The sequence below is a fragment of the Poecilia mexicana genome, unplaced genomic scaffold (genome assembly GCF_051168715.1).
Source record: "Poecilia mexicana isolate PSO_F unplaced genomic scaffold, ASM5116871v1 scaffold_13, whole genome shotgun sequence".
NCBI lineage: Eukaryota > Metazoa > Chordata > Actinopteri > Cyprinodontiformes > Poeciliidae > Poecilia > Poecilia mexicana.
The window spans coordinates 25383057-25401671 of record NW_028263382.1 but is presented as its reverse complement, the minus strand read 5'-3'; the positions used below and the strand labels follow the sequence as shown (position 1 = coordinate 25401671).

The following is an 18615-nucleotide window of genomic DNA, read 5'->3' as shown; positions in this document are numbered from 1 at the left end:
TCAAAAACGTGAAATCACTGTTTTATATCCTTCACTAATTGCAGTCAGATTACACACTTGTTTTACCCCACCAACAGCATTTGTGGTAATTGAATCCGAACGTTTGATCACAACTGTTTAGAAAATGTAGAGGAAATTTAAACTGGCAGGCTAGCTGGCATGGCCAAGTATAGGTTATACATTTTAAATCATTGTCTTTCTTGAAGCTCAATAGTATTTGGCTTTATCTTTTCTAAAGTCATTTTAACTCTGTTTGGATTTTTCATACTGTTGGAACTCCCATCTGGGGATGATGATGATGATGATGATGATGATGATGTAGAGCTGACTAGACTGTAGGCTGTGAAACTAATAAAGAAGCTAAAGTAAGGTTTCAGGTTGGGCCCTCCACCCCTTTTTAAAAAGTTATAAACCATGCTGGAAACTCAGTTCAGTGCCGGACCAACTAATTGAAATATGTGTAGCAAGAAGGATGTCAGAACCTTGTTAATGGCAAAAAAAAAAAATGGTGCTTTTATGCAATAAAATAAAAATAAAAAGACATTTATTAATATTTTATGGGAGAATGTCTGATTATATGAATTAAGGAAAATCCACTATAAATTCAAACTAGTCTCACAAAATGTCTATTTTTAAAAATCTCTTAAGCTGCATAGACATTTTACCTCAGGAAATGGTTAAATAAGTATATTGCAGTGGACGAATGAATGACCATCATGTTAACGACACATGTTGATCAGTCACTGAAATGCCACACATTGCAATCATTTTTTATAATAAACTTTTGTTGTAGTTCTTTACCAGTTACTTTTGATTAATATTTTCTGAATTCATTGACGCTGTAGATCACATGTAACTGAAAAAAAAAAAAAACGCTACAGAGAAATGTGATCTTTGTGATAATGACGTTCAAAGGACAGCCACCTTGCAAGTGACGACACTATCAGGCTCCATGCGGATATATCTGCAAACAGCTGAAACCCTGTGCATAACGGACCACCAAGAGCTTTATAGTGACTGCTAAAAGACAAAACCCGAAATGTGGAAGTTTACCTCCCTTCCACTTGCTGTTTTCCTGCTTACAGGTATGTAATATTTTTGATATTAATTTGGGGTGAAGATAGAATAAAATTACCTTTTGTTTTCAAATGATCTTTTTAGCCTTTGTTAAATAGTAAGTTGGTTGGTGTTGCAGGTTTGTTGAATGGTTGTTGATTGTTTTACTTGGCAGATCTAGTTCTTAAGCTTTAACTTTGTAAATGTGGAAACATCAGGAACAGAAAAAAAAAAATGTCAACAGATCCAACGTTATAATTTATGCATTTATGGATTCATGTAGAAATTGTCATCCTCCACTTCCATCTAATTTACAGTGTAATGTGTAACAACAAAATGTAACGTAATCACAAAACCGCCTGGTGTTAGCACCACAATTAATAGATAAATCATCAGACATTTAATAATCAGCTAATCAGTCACACACCATCTAGTATCTGTCACCAGTTCAGTAAATTAATTTCAGTCACAGCAGGATTTAAATAATTTAATATGCTGTCAAGGCTCTTGAACGTAAACCAATAAGATGAAACATGTCAAATATTAACAAATATGTCATTTAAGAAATAATTATATTCACGTTTCACATAGTTTTCTTCCTTCTTATAGAAAATCACTTTATCCACAGAAGCAAAGAGCATTGTGATTTTATTTTTTTTTATTTACAGCTCCAATGCATGGAGGTCGTAGGAACCATTAAATTAATGTGATCAGTGATTAAAAATGAATAAAGGGCAAGTGATTGCCACTGGGGAATTTGTATGATTAAATGTAGTAAATCAACACTGAAGATATTCCCCTCTGCTACCCATGTTTGCTCATAGCTCACCTATTTTTATAACATATTTCATAATATGTTTTTTCCTGCATCAGCTCTTTATTTCATTTGCGTTTCATTTTTATTTGATACGACTATTACTAATACAAGTAGTAAAAAAAAATAAATAGCCTTTGAGGATAAACTTTGATTGACATGTTTTGTTATTTTTTAGTAGTTGGGGGAGACCAAGAAGATTTCCAAAGTTACCTCCCAGAACAAACAAAAGGCACTGCTGTCACAAACTCTAGGCTTTTGGAAAAAACAATCACAATTGTTCGTGGCACAGAAGCAGCACCTTCACAGACGACACACCGAGGCATAGAGGAGGAGCCGACTGCCGAGTTTCCAAAGGCAAGCGTGTTTGACACAAAACTAAAGCCAACTAATGAGGGGATGCCAACCACATCGTTAGCCACTACTTTACAAAGCACGGGAAATATTCTCTCCAGTAACGTGCAAAGCTCTCTAAAATCATCAACTGCTTTCCATTCAGAATCAAAAGTCCCACTGAAGTCTGATTACGCAAAGATCGTTTCGTCTTCCACACCAACTGCATTGGTGTTGAATGATACCTTTGAGCCACGTGTCCATTTGTCTGCCAAGGCAGTCAAAGCCCCTCCATGGTTTTCTGTGCCGCTTGCAACCGGGAGCCGCAGAAATGCCAACTCTGTTATTCCCACATCTGCTGATACAGGACTTTTACTTCCAATCCCATCTGCATCTCCTCCTCGTGTAATTGATAACCTGACGGAGCTGTTTAATAACAGTGATGATTTACGACCTCAAGAGAAGAGCATAAGAAAACTGGGAGAAAATGAGGATCTGCCTAGTAAAATGCAGTTCATCCTCCAAGCTGATCCAGCAATAGATTCAATGAAAGGAAATGATGTGACAGACTTGTGTTTGACCTGTCTGAAAGATGGAAAAGCAATGTCCAGCGAGAAATTTGCAGCCAGCTCTACTGCTTCATTAAACAGTTCCCATTCGTTTTCAACTGGGAAAAGCAAAGAGGCCAAAGAGAGCAACATTTTCAAAAATGCAATAAATTACAACCACACATCTCTTCCTTTTACCCATAATAAGACTGAGAGAAAAACTGTTTCTTTTTCCTCTCATATTGCTGCTGAACTGTCATCTGAAAAACACAAATTCACAACACTACCACCAAGTCGTACCCATCCCAGCAACATCTTTGTCACAGCAAGTCCAAAGTTGACATCCATTTCGCAGTATCCCTCATCAAAGCCCTCTTACACCGGCCAGAAACCAGTAAAACATGGACACAAAGAGACATTTAACGAAAATGTCTCCATAAGGGAGCCTCAGTCAAATCCGGTGCCTTTCACTCAGAGCGAGGAAAAGGCTTCCCACAGTCTCTCAACAAGCTTGAGAAATCAGGACATCAGCACTGGGCCAGTGAGCAATGCGCCTTTCTTTGCTCCCCTCAGCAGTTTTAACAGTCCTCTCCCGAAAGGTCGTGCTCATGGCACTGCTTCACATCCTACAAGAATGAACTCGATCGAAGCTCTTGCTGCAGTAACACCCTTCACCCTTCGCAGGCCAACTGTTTCCACAGTCAAAAATCTCAAGTCTGGTTTTCTGACAGGAAAAGCTGGGACTTTCATCTCTGTGTCCAATAGCCAAACAAAACCTAAACCTACGTCTCGGGCCGAACAGTCGATATTGACTTTGTTACCGAAGGATTTAACAGTTAGGCTTGCATCTGTCACTCATAAACAGTCTCCTGCTAATCTCCAAACAACAGCGAGTACGACAGCTGTGACCAGAGTACAAACTTCAACTTTTCCTACAAGAAAAGTTAGGCTGAAGGTCTTTGACTTTGACGTCTCTCAGTCGGCATTAACGGAACCAAAAAGTATGTCTTTCAATAAGAAACAGATAGAAACTCAGTCAAAAATCACTGAGGGGAGGGATTTTGAAGGCAACAGGCCTGATAGCAAATTAATAGACTTACACAACATTCACAGTCTGACGCTTGGAGATGAGAGAGAAAGCATTTTGAGTGTAGTTACTGAAAACAAGGACAAAGACACTCTTCAGTCCAACAGCAGCCACGGCAGAGAAATTACAAAAATGTTTCTCAAAGAGGATACAATCCTGGAAAACAAAAGGGAGGAATTATTAAGATTAGATGATCCTGAAATTGAAAAACGAGCAGCAGAGATAAAGCAAAGCACATACAGAGAGGCTGGAGAAATGAAAGAGTTCATCAGCAAGACAAGCAGAGAAGAGCATGTACTTCCGAGACATGACAAAAATACACAAGACGGTGAGGTCAAGGATGAGAGAGACGCCAAAAGAGAAGGTGTGACTAAAATAAATACGCAGAATTCAACCCTGGATGCTGCTGGAAAGCAGAAACAGTTTTTGGAGGAAAACGGAGCAAAGGCTGAAAGTGGGGAGGACAGAAAATTTAATAAGGATATTGGGAAGGAGGATGTGACAAATGTTCCCCCTGAACCGACAACAAATTGGAAAGAACTTAACGGAGACAAAGAGCGCATTGTTGAAAAGCTGTCTCCCTGTCCTGGTTTGATTAAAGAGTCGGACAGCTCTGAGCTCAAGGGTATTCATCTGGGTGAAAATGCTTCACAAATAAGAGACCTAACAAATAAGTCATTTTCTTTCGAGGTGACAAGCAATCGCCAGCTGCCACACCCATCTGTAAGATCACCAGATCCAAGGGAGGAGGAGCTTCCAAAAGAAGACATTATGTTACCACCGAAGGAAACAAGTTCTCAAGAGTTTGAGGTTACGCTTCCTGCCACTGCCGTGTCAAAAATGTCTGGATCTATTTCTGTGTTTACGCCACTTATTTCCCCAAGCGGGAGGGCCGCTAACGCAGCTAAACTGCCTTCACTCACAACCCGATTTCAGAGAGCCGAGTCCCACTTTACCGTGAGCGGTTCTCTCAATGCATCAATTATTCAGAGCAACACAGATCATAAGCATAAATTGAACTATCCTGTTCAGAGGACCGAAGCAGTTTCACACACTGCGATCGAGCAAGAGCATGCGGAATATGCCACGCCATCCATACACCAGCAGATGTACGATGATTCATCCGCAAAGACACCCACAGTCACAGTCTTGTCATTTAAACCCCACATCTCTGTGGGCCCATTTCAGCCTCACCGAGGGCAGTCTGCTCCTCAGAGGAGTCACTCCTCCTCCTCATGCCCTAACATAACTCCAGGCCAGACATCTCTCTCCAGGGTGTCAGAGCAGGCATCGCATCCAGACACTTTACATACTCACGCTGCGGAAAACAAGCAGAGACTTCCACAGGCGCGGACCACGTCGTCGTCCACCACCATCCCTGCAGCAGGAATCAATGGCTTGTCTCCCGAAAGCGTGTCACCGATGATGAAACCGAGGACGTTAAGTGGTGACAGGTTGACTGTAACCTACGGATTGCAGAAGCTGACTGGATCACAGCAGGCCCACTTTGTCCCTGGATCCAACAGCAGAGAGTCCTCGTTAGCGGCCGCTGGTGAGACAGAGGCTGTCTCACCAGCAGCAACAAGTCAAAGAAAAAAGAAAGGAGATGTTATGCTCATGATGACATCCGTTGTGAGACATTCAGATGGAGTCGTGGGTGATCAACGTACGACTGTCGGGAGTAAACATGTTGCTAATGACACTGATGAATTCAACTCCACTTCCCTTCAGACTAAGAATGAGACTAAACAGAGTGACCTTTCTACTGCTGGTGGCAAAGATGAAGCAAACAATATAATTATGACTGCAAAGCATCATCAGCACTTTGAAACAGCCGTGCCGTACACTGCGATGGCTACAAATAGGAAATTTGGGCACGACACAAATGATGCTGACACGATCGATCGAGTTGGCACCGCCATGATTTTCCAGACGGGTAATCTTCCCGAAAGGCCTAAAATACAGTCTGACGAAGAGCCTAACTCATTGTCTGATATTGAGCATCGCTTGGCAAAGACGAATGTAAGGCACAACAGCCAGCCTCTGTCACAGCAGAGTGAGGGTAACAACTCAGACCAGATTACAAATATGAATTCAAGCACTGACCGTGCGATCCACAAAATTACCTTCCAGACTTTTGACCAGGCGAGACACATTGTTTCTCAATTTCAGACAAACGCAAATAAAACCGCTGACTTTGTCTCTCTGACAGAGACTCCCGCTGAGTTCAGAGGTTTTACATCTCTGCTGGTCACCAGTGGGACTCTGCCAGACAGTAGGAAGTTAACTCAGAATGCAGCTGAGCACAGATCTCAGCCCTATGCTCGTCCCAATCCTTTGACTCAGAGAGAGCTTCCCATAACTCACACTTCTGACAAGCTCACCCCCGCTGTTTCGAGAATAAAAACAATGGAAGCACATAGTGTGCAGGAGCAGCCAGAGGAGGAGATTCTTGCACGAGCTGCTGAACAAGGCCAGCATGCCCTGCTTTCTACGACTGCATTATCACACAATATTAATATGGCAGAGTCTGGCTTTTCAGAGTCATATGTCCAGACACCTGCAGCGTCTGAACAAATGAGCTATTTATCACTTAAAGGAATTAAATCAGTTCCTCTGCCTGTGAATATTTATGGAGAGCACTCACAAGACCGGGTAGAAAAACAGAAGAACCACACGTTGCCCAAAAGAACCTCAATAAGCCAAGCATTCTTGGGTCATGTGACAGATTTTGTACCTCTTGCAGAGATCCCACCCACAGAGTTTGTTAATACAACCAGTTGTAGCAGCTCTGGCTGTACAAAGTCTGGTGAAACTACTGAGGCAGTCGTGATTGATCCCACAAAGGAAATGTTCGAAACTCGATTCCCAGAAAAAAATAATTTCCTGGCCCAAAACGCTAATAAAACAAAATCCGGAAGCAACTGGAGCTTTCATCGCTCGTTACCTGAAAAATCTGCACCCCAGGCTGTCGAGCTCAAAGTGTTGCATTTCTCAGTCACCAGTAAATGGGAGCAGGACTACACCAGTGATGACACGGCATCAACAAAGGCCAAAAGTACATCAGATGAAACTGTTCATTTGGAAAGAAAAGACGCACCTCAGTGGACTCGGTTTGTGACGACAACGACACAAAGACGCTTTCAGAACACCTTTGGAGTTGTCGCAACAGAGGGCACACTGTCTGAGTCTGGAGCGGCTGCTGTGGAAACCACAATAAAGTCCACTGAGAAGACGCTGCCTGTTGAAGGAAACACCAAAACACAATTAGACAGAAGAGTAGGCAGAGCCAGGATGCTGGCAGAACAAAATGTCAGTAGGTCACCCCGTGCCCATGCTAAGGACGAGACGGCAAGCCCGGAGTCTGGGAGCAGGCTGTTAGTGTCAGAGCCGCAGACTAAATCAGAGCTCCCAAGGCTGAACCAGAGGAGAAGGACGTCACCTCATCAGTATGTCTCTGGGTAATGTTGTTACGTCTTCTACCATTTCTATTATTAACCTGGTAACAGATAAAACGAAGGTAGAGAGGCATTTTATAGTAAGTATGCCAGATATTCTAGCAAATCCCATTGATTCATTGTATTTCATTTGCAGGTGCATCTGTAGAAATTACAGTATTGTCCAAAAATGTACTTATTATAGTAATTTTAAAAGCAAGGTGTGAATTAAAATGTACACAGTGACACATTTTACACGTTCGTCTTTATTTTGATCTTTAATTAAAAAATATTTCTCACATAGCTCAAATATAAAACTGCACAATTTTTTATTTTACAAAAAACAAAAAAAAAAGGTTTATCAAAAAATATTTTTGATGCACGGTACAGCAGTTGCACAAAATGCAATCCAATGATCTTTAGAGCAGTTTTTGGTACTTTCTGCATTTTTGGTCAGCAGCACTAAATTGTGCTTGAAATTACAATCATCATGTCCACTAAGCAGCAGAGGGAATCATGAAGTGATTTAAAATGTGCTGTTAGACAGCTGTGGACCAACGTCAGCAGATGGCACGGCTGTAGTTTTATTTTATTTTTAATTTTTTTTAATGATTTTTATCCATCCGCTACTAAATTCAGCAGGTGGGAAAATTCTACCGTTATCGTATCAAACATCTCACAAGTCCATCACCGATGTTTTCATTTCCTCTGTGAGCACAGGAAAGTAAAAATAAATAAAATAAAAATGAAACGGCTCTCTGTGGATCCTCCCTGGGTTTACCTTGAGGGGGTTGAAATACTTGAACTTTTGAAATGGGTTTTGGTCAGACTGCACTGAGAGCTTGGTAAACATTTGGAACAGAGCTGAGCTGTTGACTATTCTATAAATTACTGTCATAAATCATTTTAACCACTGAACGCAACAAAGTGACAAAGTAAATGCACTTATCTTAGATGTTCCCACTCCTCTCTCAACCGTACTAAATGACACAACCAACTGCAAAGAATAAATAAAATCTCTTAACAGGGAACTATAAATTAAATCCTGATGCAAAACACCGTAGATAATCTTACATGGATTATGCGTTTAGTTTTCACTGATTTCAGCATCAGTTGTTTTCGTTTAATTTATTAAGCAGCCACTCTGTTTTTGTTTTGTCTGAAACAAACTTCCCGCTGATACAATCCTAATGACAATGCATCTTTTATTTATTCTCTGCTCACCTACTCTTTTATCTTCTGGTACGTCTCTCAAGGGCAAACGCAAGAATGCAGTCAATAAGACAGGTAATTTCTGTGTTGAAATAACTGGCACGCCACAGGAAACTCTGCTGGAGCTTCACAACAAACATTATATAAGAGAGTGGAAACCGTGCTGTGAAATTGTGCACATCAAAGTGTTTTGGCATCTGCCATGTACTGGTGCATCTCAAAAAATCTGAACGCTGCATGAAAGTGTAGTAATCCCTGCCATTCGTCTCAGAAATCGAAACAGTCATTTTTAAAGGGATTCATTGGACATTATGACATTTTGTTCTTATTTCTCATGAGTAGGTGTTGTCTGTCTGGTCATTGTTTAATTATGATGATGAAGAAAAAAGCAACTGCTAAATATTATTAGTGTTAGCATGTTAGCTTGATGACATCGCCATTTGGGTTAGCTGCCAGGTTGTTGGTCGACTTTCTTTCTGCAAAGAGGCTTTTTGGTGGGCGCCAAATTTTAAATCCATGCACTTCATGATTACCATTCGTCCTACAAGGGTGTTTATGGTGATGGATTGTATGATGCTTTATCTGTAAAGTCAAATGTTGCTGTATGAAAGGAAATATGGCAAGATACAAACTATGAAAAAGGTGAGAATAAATGAAATTGTTTTGTAATATTTCACATAAGTGTAACTTAAAATAGACGACAAATCCCATTACAAATCGCAAACAATAATGAGACATTGATCCACTGCTAGTGTGACAGAAATTTCAGATGACATCTGTGGCAGTGGAAACTACACCGCAGAAATGAGGCTGAAGATGGGAAGAAGTGTGGAGCCTGGCGATGTGGTGCCGGCCCGAGGGAACCTCAGAGCGATCATCAATCTGAAGACAAACAACAGTCAGATCAACCTTGGCGTCACCGCCTGTTGCCTGTCACCAACACGTCAGCCGGACTTCAACGACTCCACCTGCTGCCTTTTTTTCAGGTAAGCTGGAACGAGTCAAAAACGGCGGATGAAAAGATTTTGTGTTGGTGTTTATACTGTGAGCTTAAAAGCTCACTGAGAGCTTTTAAACTGGGACATTTTAGTCAAGAATTGTGTATATATGAGCTAAATATAGATGGTTTGATTTTCGATGGTTGTTGGAACACAAGAAATTTTGCTCATTTACAAAAGAAGTGATATCTCATAAAGGTAAATCACTTCAGACGACAACAACAACATATATTGATAGCTAAATATTTTTAGTCAACACGAGCAGCTTGATGTTGTCTCGTGCCAGGAGTTATTGCTATCCTGGAGACTCAGACACGTCGCTGTTAAAATACACAAACTAGTATTTCGACGCGCCAATAAACAAAGAGTTCATATTTGTTTAAGCAAGAAAACAACAGCGTTACAAAATGTTCTCTCTTGAAAAGCAATTTTGATCTTTCATTTTAGGGTTACTCTTAAGTACTGACCCCTATGTTGTAAGAAATCCAATTCAAGTATAAGATTTTATAACGTTTTCCAATATTGCTATCAGCATCCTTACTAAATGTGATGATGCCAATGTCAAACCATTATAACTCTTAACGCTGACTTTTGCCTGACATGATTTGTTTGCCATTAAGCTTTTACCTCTCACCACTATTAAATATTGATCATTTTTTTCTGCACTGTGTTGCCGCCTTCACGTCTGCTAGTCAGTGCGGCTTTGGCTTCTGGAGACGGCCGAGCCTTCGGTTTGATTTCAAGAGAAACGTCTCAACCAAGTTTATAAAATCCACTTGTGCTCGTCTCTCAGGCCAGGAGCGGAGCCGCCCGGGATCACGCTGCTGCCCAGCGCCTTGTCAACCAGTGCCAGCTTTACCATCAGTCTCTTCCAAATGATTAATTACTCAGTGGTGTACCTACACTGTGATCTCAGTGTCTGCCTGAGGAACCACTCTGACTGTGAAAGGGTAAGATTGCAGTGGGTTCACAGAGCACTGCGGTGCAATGAATGTAAGGGGAATGAAGGAATGAGCTGAGAGTGATTTAAATGTAACGGGCTAAAGTGTGACGCTACGAAGCGTGGAGAATGACAGACGGAGAATAAACTGGCTTTGGGGAATAAATAAGAAAGAGAGAAAGGAGGGGAGACAAAGGTGGCTTGATATGTGCTAAAATATGCAAAGTTGAATAGATTTTTGTAAATCAAAAATGAAATGAAATATGTAGCTGGTATAAAAAAAAAAAAATCTTGTCATAGCAATTCTCTGGAAGCTGATTTTCAAAACGTTTAGCAGAGTCTAATGTTAACGTTCTGTCTGACAGCCAAGGACTCAGTTTAAAACATGACAGTAGGATGAAAGAGAGCTTTGCAAAGTAACAGAAACACTTTCTTTTAATTTTTTTTATGAGCAGCAAAGGATGCGGTTGCTTTGATAGAAACTTCTATAACTCAGTGTTGTTGCAGTCACTCGTCTGATTTAATAGAAAACTGTGAATCATCTGACAAGCACGTCTTTTAGGCTAAATGTGAAGCCGGGTGAAAAACTCTGGAGACTCATTCAGAGGTCTATTTTTAAAAGGGCGCTTCTACAGATCTCAGAACAACCGAGTCTCGAATGCTGCTATGGTCTCAATGTGAATGTGATGGTTGGTAGTTATGTATGTTTCTGGTTTGATTAGCTGTTTTAAATCACTTTCACTCTTTTACACATTTAGACATTCTTAAAAATACACACAAAATCTGAATACATCCAAAAATAGTTTTTTTTTTCTTTTTCTTTGATTTGCATACAAATAATTCAACGTGTGCCTGACTAAACATCTATGCAAGCCAAATTTTTCTATGTGATTTTTCTATCCACTTGGTTACCTAAAGTCGTGTACATAGCTGAGTTTCTTACCCGTGCGGATTGGACTTTGCCATTTATCTCCAATCTTGTGTGGGTTATTTATCAACAGGATCTCAAGGGATAGTTTTAAGTGGATGGAATCTGTTCTGGGATCCTCAGGGTCTCATTTTACTTTTTTTCGCAGATGACCTGGCTCCATCAGTGTCTTCAAACAAGATGTTAGCTGAGCTGCTAGTGTGAAGCAGCAAACATTAGTCAGCTCCTTTTCGCAAGAGGGAAAAAAAAAAGGTGGACTGGTCCCTCTGGGTTTGGGATTAGTCTCTTCCTCAAGCAGAGCAGTGCCAAGTTTCCTCTCGTGTCATTCAATGAAAGATGGAGCACAAAATGTGTAGGTAGATGAAATGCTCTGTGTATTTTTAATGATTTGGGATACCCCAGAGGAGAGAGGCATGTTTCTGTCGTAAACCTGTTTTCCTTGAAATCCCCCTGAGATAAATAAACAAGAAACAGATTGATAGAGATAACATGGACAATTTTATACGCCTGAATAAGCCTGTCGTCTACTAGAATATTTACTGCTGTCAGAACTGATATGTGAGAACAGCTGTGTGAAGATCTACTTGATGACAAAGCAAAAATGTAAAAAAGGAGACTTTATTTTTGGCTCTGAAATCATAACAAGATCAAAAACCTTTTTGTGGAAAACAAGTAAACAAAATAAGTTAGATTTTTTGACATTTTTACAACAGAGTATTGTGCAGAGGGTGGAAATCAGAAGAGTACATATGAGTATATAAAGCAAACCAAAAAAGGTCATTCCCAAAGCAGACTCTGGGCTCAGACCTGTGATCCGACTGCTGTTCCTGAAAACACCAGATTCATCTCTGTAATATTTTATTCTTTTCATAAAGCCATATTCCCAAAGTCTTACCTCATCTCAAAAGCAGCTGTGAAGCTGCACAATGAGGGATACATTTTTAAAACAGAGTAAAACAAACAATAAATTATTAGAAATGATACAGAAAGAAACTGGCATTTCAAAGTGAAACATCCAAGGTTTGTTTTCTTTCAATCTCATTAATTTTAGTTGTTTAGTATCTATTTCTATGTCATTTTCTGTGTAACTAGATCACTTGAATAATTTCTCAGACACAAACATTCTCACTGCACTTTTATACATGTCGCTTTGAAGAAAAAATATTTACTTGTTGCACTGACAGAGTCACGCCAAGAGCCCTGAGTGTTTTTTTCATGTTTAGCAGTCAGTTTTAAATTTGTGCCGTTTTTTTTTTTTCCTTCGGTGATTAATGTTCACATCATGAAACAAATTTTATGAAACAAAGATAACTTGATGGGTTTTTTTTAAATTAAAGTAAAATATCTATCCACAGCAGCCTGCCACTGCGTAAAAAGATAATTGCTTAAACTTAATCTTTGATTAACTACATTCTTCGTGATTCAGCCAGAATGCTAGAATCACTTAAATTGCTTCTGTCTGACAACATGAAAGAGGTCAAAACATCACAAAAAAGCAAAAATAACACATTTAACAGCACTAGTAGAGGTAGAAGGTAGGTCTTTTCACATGGTATTCACAGACATAACATATGAGAAATTACAGTTGCTGGAACTGTATGACGCTTTTCTATGGAAAGTCTGATCATCAGCAACCTTGAGGTTATTTGGGAAATGATGCAAAATGCACCAACAACCTGCAGGTGTGAACAAACAAACAAAGATATTCCTTTTTTTTTTTTTTTACATTGTTTCTTTAAAATTGTGTGTTTCTACTGATTCTTTTTAATAAAATTACCCTTCTATTTATAATTGCACAACATGATTAAAAGAAAGCACCACCTTCAAAGGTCAACTCTATTTTCCATGCTATCAAATAGAGGCTTCAACAAACAGCCTACTAAAATGTTTTAAAATACACACTGATACATATTTATGTAGATTGTTATTGCATTTCTCTTGTAATTGAAAGCCAATACAAACATCCTTCTTCATGGGTTACAGCTCCTCCATCATATCTCCTACTCTTATGTATGTTTCTTTTTTATTATTATTCTTTCTGCAGCAATGCGCTTCTGAAGGTGCAGACACCGTCGCGGCCAATCTTCGAAATCGCATATCCTTTGGGCCGGTGTTGAAACAAGCAAAAAATTCAACCTTCCCCACGGAGATAGGTAATTATTAGCCGAGTGCAAAAAAAAACAAAAAAAACAATCAATCTGAGATAACACACCATGAACTGGAGATGCTCCAGGAGAGGAAATGAGAGATGACTGTGCCATTTGTCAACGGAGTGTGAAGAATGGAGCCACAATGTTAAGTGGCTCTGTGTGTCCAAATATATACACTGCGCATTTGTGAGCTCACCAAGAAATACTTTTTGTCTATTTTTCTGTGGGACTTTTCAGATCCATCACAACTGGATCTGGTTTTGGTCTTTGTCAGCCTGGTGGTTGGCGTCTCCCTCGTCTCTTTGCTGCTGCTGCTGGTGTGGCTGGCCTACCATCGGCGGGCCATCTGGCTGCTCCGCTCCGCGGCTCCGTCGCCAGCCTGCTGCGGCTGCCTACGCCCGGGAGGCGACTTGATCTCACCGTGACCAAGGAGGAACCGCTGCCAATTATGCTGATCAAGTCCCCACCAAAATAGCTGCAAACAATTACATTAGTCAACAGACAGAGGGGGCAGTCAATCATATTAGGCGCAGAGCAGAAGCGGCCGGTCTCACCGCCCGGCGTAGGACGGAATACACAATGAGGTGCAATCCAATTCACACCTCCTCGCACAGGTGACACAGCTGTTGCAGTCAAATTTCACACTTAACCATGAAAAGTCTATTATCATCTGCTGAAAATAAACAGCAGCTCTAAATAGAAAAGCTGCTCTGATCCCTTCTCTCACTGGGTGGAAATCAATAGGCCTGCCTATAACACTTGGATGAATGGATAACTTGGAAATAATAGTTTGATATGATGTATGCATTTGTGGTTTAAAGTCGTTATTGAGCTTCTTTGACAAATCGTTATGGGAAAATGTCACTTTCAGCTTAGCTGTTGCCGCAATACTTCTGTAGTGTTTGCAATGTTATGTCATAATATGTCATACAGTAAGTGACATGGATGGCTTGTTGATTGTGTACACTTGCAACAAGTAACCAGGTCCTTAATCTGAATCCTTAAAACTAACATTTAAATTGTTATGGTGTGAAATAGTCTTTTTTTTGTGATGTTTATTTTCATTTTTTGGTATTTTTATGTTTCAGCAGTTCTTGCATCAATGAAGGGCTGGAGAAGCCCTTCATTGATGCACCCAACCACAACCACCCAGCAGGCAGAAACACAAACCTAAAGCCTGTTCTGGACAAAAAAAAAGACAGTTAACGTAAAGAGCAATCAGAAACTAATCATGCTGATTCAAAAGATAGATGGATCATATGTTTTTCATTATCACTAAAACAACAAAGGGTGTTTGAAAATCTCAAAGATTACCAAATCACAATCTTGCAGTCCAAAAAAACTAAACAAATGCAAAACCAGACCAATGTACTGTTGGTAGCCACAAGTCAATGAGCTGGACACATGGACATGAGACACAGAAATGCAAAACTCCTGCCATACCCCAAGTTGTGGCACCCTGGGCAGTGAGCCCTACCAGAATTAGCACCAGGATGTACCTCGCCTGGTCTTAATGTTGCTTTTTGTTCATTAAATGTTTGAGGCTTTCACACAGGGGGAAAGCCTGTGTGAAACTGTGAGTGGTTTTGCGGTGAAACCAACATGTAGCCTGCAGTCGCAAATGAATACGAACAAACAGAAAACTTACAAAAGAAACAGGAGCAGGTTTGCGTTATGAGTATAGATTAGTAATGGGTCGTAACAGAAAGAACCAGTGAAGAACAAAGCAAGCCAGGGACCGTTTACATAAAGAGGAGGGAGTGGAAATGACAAAAGATCCAGGACAAGCAACTACAGGCAAACAGATGTAGGTGGGGAAGGAGCTGATAGGGACAAATAAGGAAATGATCAACAGCTGGGGCGGGGAGCAGACTGGTAGGCTGAGGTGAGGTGAGCAACAAACAGGAACGAAGAGAAGTGAAAAGAATACCTGAGCCATAAACAGAAATAAATACCAATCTAATGAACCATATCTAAAAGACAAACAATGAGAATAACTGAACTAACACCAGTAACAAGCAAGAAACAATCGAATCAGGAAGTCAGGGGTAATCTGAAAGCACACGGTAGTCCACCAATTTATCTGGGAACATTTGAGTGAAGGGGGTTGAATACAAAAGCCCCTAAGATTTAGATTATGTATATGCTAAATAGGATTTTTCCCATTTTGGTTGGATGTAAATCACACAGCAGCTTCATTGACTGGATTTTACTGTTTTTCCAGGCAAAGATTTATTTATTATTTATTTAAAATATGTCTCAGATATGTTGAGAGTTACAAAAAAGTCAACAAGCCCCAAAGTCCTAGTCACGTTACACACTCATACACATAAAACACAAAACTCATCGCCCTTTTAACATTTCTCTTCATCTAGTTATGTTTGCCAACATCTACGCTCTGAGCATATGGACCGGAGAGACTCGAGTTAAGCTATTAGAGGACACGAGGGGCGATGGAAAAAGCCTGTAGCTCTACCCAGTCAGCTTAGCTAGTGTGGTGGAGCCTGCTAATGCGATTGGCTGACCCTGAGAGATGTGGCTTCCATCAATGAAGACAGACTTTCTCCCCTCAGGTAGCCTATCAGAAACCTGATCACGACTGCCTGGTCTTCATTGGAACATCAATCCGTGGGTCTGTCCTAAATAATAGTGGGAGTTAGTGAAGCATGAAACTATGGCTGTCAGAGAATGTTAAATTCATCTTCCACCCCCCACCCACCGCATACATAAGGCGAGTTGAAAGGTTTTATGTTTAAGAGTTCATTATTTTCACCAGAGTTGACTCTCAAATTAGAAGTTTTCTGTTCATGTTGTGCTTTTTTCTTTCTGGGGGGACATTTTCCAATTCCCATTATTTGTTCCACAGTGTGTTGGTGCAGTTGCTAATCTCTAATCAACAAAAGCCAAACAGTGATTTATTTCTAACTTTTTGGGTTCTAGGTGTGGCTGGCATTCCACACGGATATCTGGGCCATAATCTCAAGGATCCAAATTCTCTCACAGTAGCATATTTTACAAAGAAAAAGCCTTATGTAAAGGAGAGTATCGAGGTGTAAACAAGGAGGAAGCTCACAGCATATCGAAAAGAGGAAGAAATGACAGGAACTTCCTGATCTGCAGCTGCTCTCTTACGAGTTTTACGCCATGAACAAAAATCCTAATGAATCACATTTGCTTCGCCGCCATATGACAGTTGGAAGGAGACAAAAAGATGTGATGAGGTGTTGCTCTGTGTAAGTGAGTTGCTCACAATTTAGAGTATATGACAAAAGATTTGCATTATATGCTCAGCAGGGGGCATATTGGATTTAGATTTGCTAGGAATGAAGAAACCTGTAGGCTAAGTGTCCTCGTGAATGCCAAGGAGCCTCCAGGAAATGTTTATTTTTTTGATGTACCTGTGTGGTTTCTTTATTTTACGAATGCAACACGACCTAATGTCTCCACATAATCAGGTTTTAAATGGACCTGAATGGTGGTGTGATATACACCAGAGCAGCAGGCGGGAATAAAAGAGAAGGGTAACACAGAACATCCTTGTTTTCTCGTTTTCTTTAAAGACGCTCCCTTCAAATAAAGCTGACAGTTTAAAGCTTTGGTGTCAAACAACAGGTTTCATGAATGATTCAGGGTGATGAAATGCACGGCGTCACTAAGCTGCTTTAAAAAGCGTTAAAAACCCGTAAATCTTGTCTGAACATTACATCAACAAACTTCAATTTCTTTTTATTTGGCATTATTTGTGTGATAGACAATTGGAAAAGTGGTGAATATTAGGAAAGTTGGACATATATTTCTTTGGATACACCTTTATTCTGATAGACTTGACTTTAGGAGTCAACTAATTAGTAAACGCAGTTCCCTTGGTGATAAAGTATTCTCAGTATTGTCATAAAACATCAATAACTGTTGATGCTTTCCAATAATTGCTTTTCAATAATGCATAATTGATGCATCAATAGTGCATCAATAATGCATTTTTGATGCATTGATTAATAATTGATGCATCAATAATGGTAAAACATCAATAATAAATCATCATCATTGATGCTTTATGACCAAACTGTTGTTCAGGCTCCTCTAGGTTTCTCCCCTGACCTGTCTGATGTGTTTCTTCGTCATCGTGATACTGTCTGATTGTTATTGTTCTTAGGCTGCCCAATAAGTGTATTGATACCGAGAATACTTCATCCCCAAGGGAACGGTATTTACTAATTAGCTGACTTCAGTCAAGTTTGTCAGAATAAAGGTGTATCCATAGAAATACATGCCAAACTTTTCTAATATTCACTACTTCCGAAGTTGTCTATCACAAAAAAAGCCAAATAAAAATATATATTTAAGTTTATTGCATCAATAATGATGCAATAATGCATCAATAATGCAGAACTCACCATCCACCTAAATTAGCCGATAGGACATGTAGAGCTTTACTGAGTGAATCAGCCAAGAGGAAACTCTGCAATTGTTTAGCAATCCACTGAAATCTGTTGACAGGCAACCACATGTACACCATAAGTCTAGTTTTTATGACAGACTGCCATTGTTGAAGGAAAGCCATAAGACGCTCTGCTTGCAACTTTCCACAAGTGATATAGAAGATGCAGAAAATGTGTAGAAGAAAGGGGATGTTCTGAAGACGAGAATGTGAGATTAAAGTAACTTTCCCTATGACCTTGAATGCACCATCCCCATGCATTTCTTCAGCGCGGTCAAAGAAATCTGGTCAGAGTAGGCAGGAAGATAGAGTGAACTAATACATGCGGAGCAGAAAAATACAAAAGACTTGAGATGCATGTGAGATTAACCATCGATCATGGAAACAATCTTAAACATGTGAGGATCTTAGGCTGTTTTTGTGTTTTGATATTTAATTTTGGTTCCATTATTATTGGGTTCCTAAGTTGATTTTGGTAAGATTGGTCTTATTCCTGTTTTTCCTTCTGTCCTTTCTTAGTGAGTCTACTTAAGTTCTTGTGTCTGTTCTAAGTTACTCTAGTTTAACGATTTTAAATGATTTTCATTCCTATTTTAGTTTTGCTTTACTGTTGCATTCATATCCTAGTCACCTGTGTACTCTCTCTCGCCCCCTGTGCCACTTTCTCCCTCAAC

General features: G+C 39.9%; 1 protein-coding gene across 1 annotated transcript; it reads left to right on the top strand.

The window, feature by feature from the left end:
- The first annotated feature begins 6688 nt into the window (after window positions 1–6688).
- Window positions 6689–14526, top strand: LOC106930114 (uncharacterized). Its single transcript, XM_015007469.2, has 5 exons — window positions 6689–7299; window positions 9240–9473; window positions 10279–10435; window positions 13398–13506; window positions 13741–14526. The coding sequence occupies exons 1-5, from the start codon at window positions 6689–6691 to the stop codon at window positions 13926–13928; spliced, it is 1299 nt and encodes a 432-aa protein (XP_014862955.2). The 3' UTR covers window positions 13929–14526.
- The last annotated feature ends 4089 nt before the right edge of the window (window positions 14527–18615 follow it).

Coding starts and splice junctions, on each gene's coding strand:
- LOC106930114 (XM_015007469.2), top strand. CDS start 6,689: ATGTTCGAAACTCGATTCCCAGAAAAAAATAATTTCCTGGCCCAAAAC. Junction 9,474..10,278: donor ACCTGCTGCCTTTTTTTCAG/GTAAGCTGGAAC, acceptor CTCGTCTCTCAG/GCCAGGAGCGGAGCCGCCCG. Junction 13,507..13,740: donor AACCTTCCCCACGGAGATAG/GTAATTATTAGC, acceptor GGGACTTTTCAG/ATCCATCACAACTGGATCTG.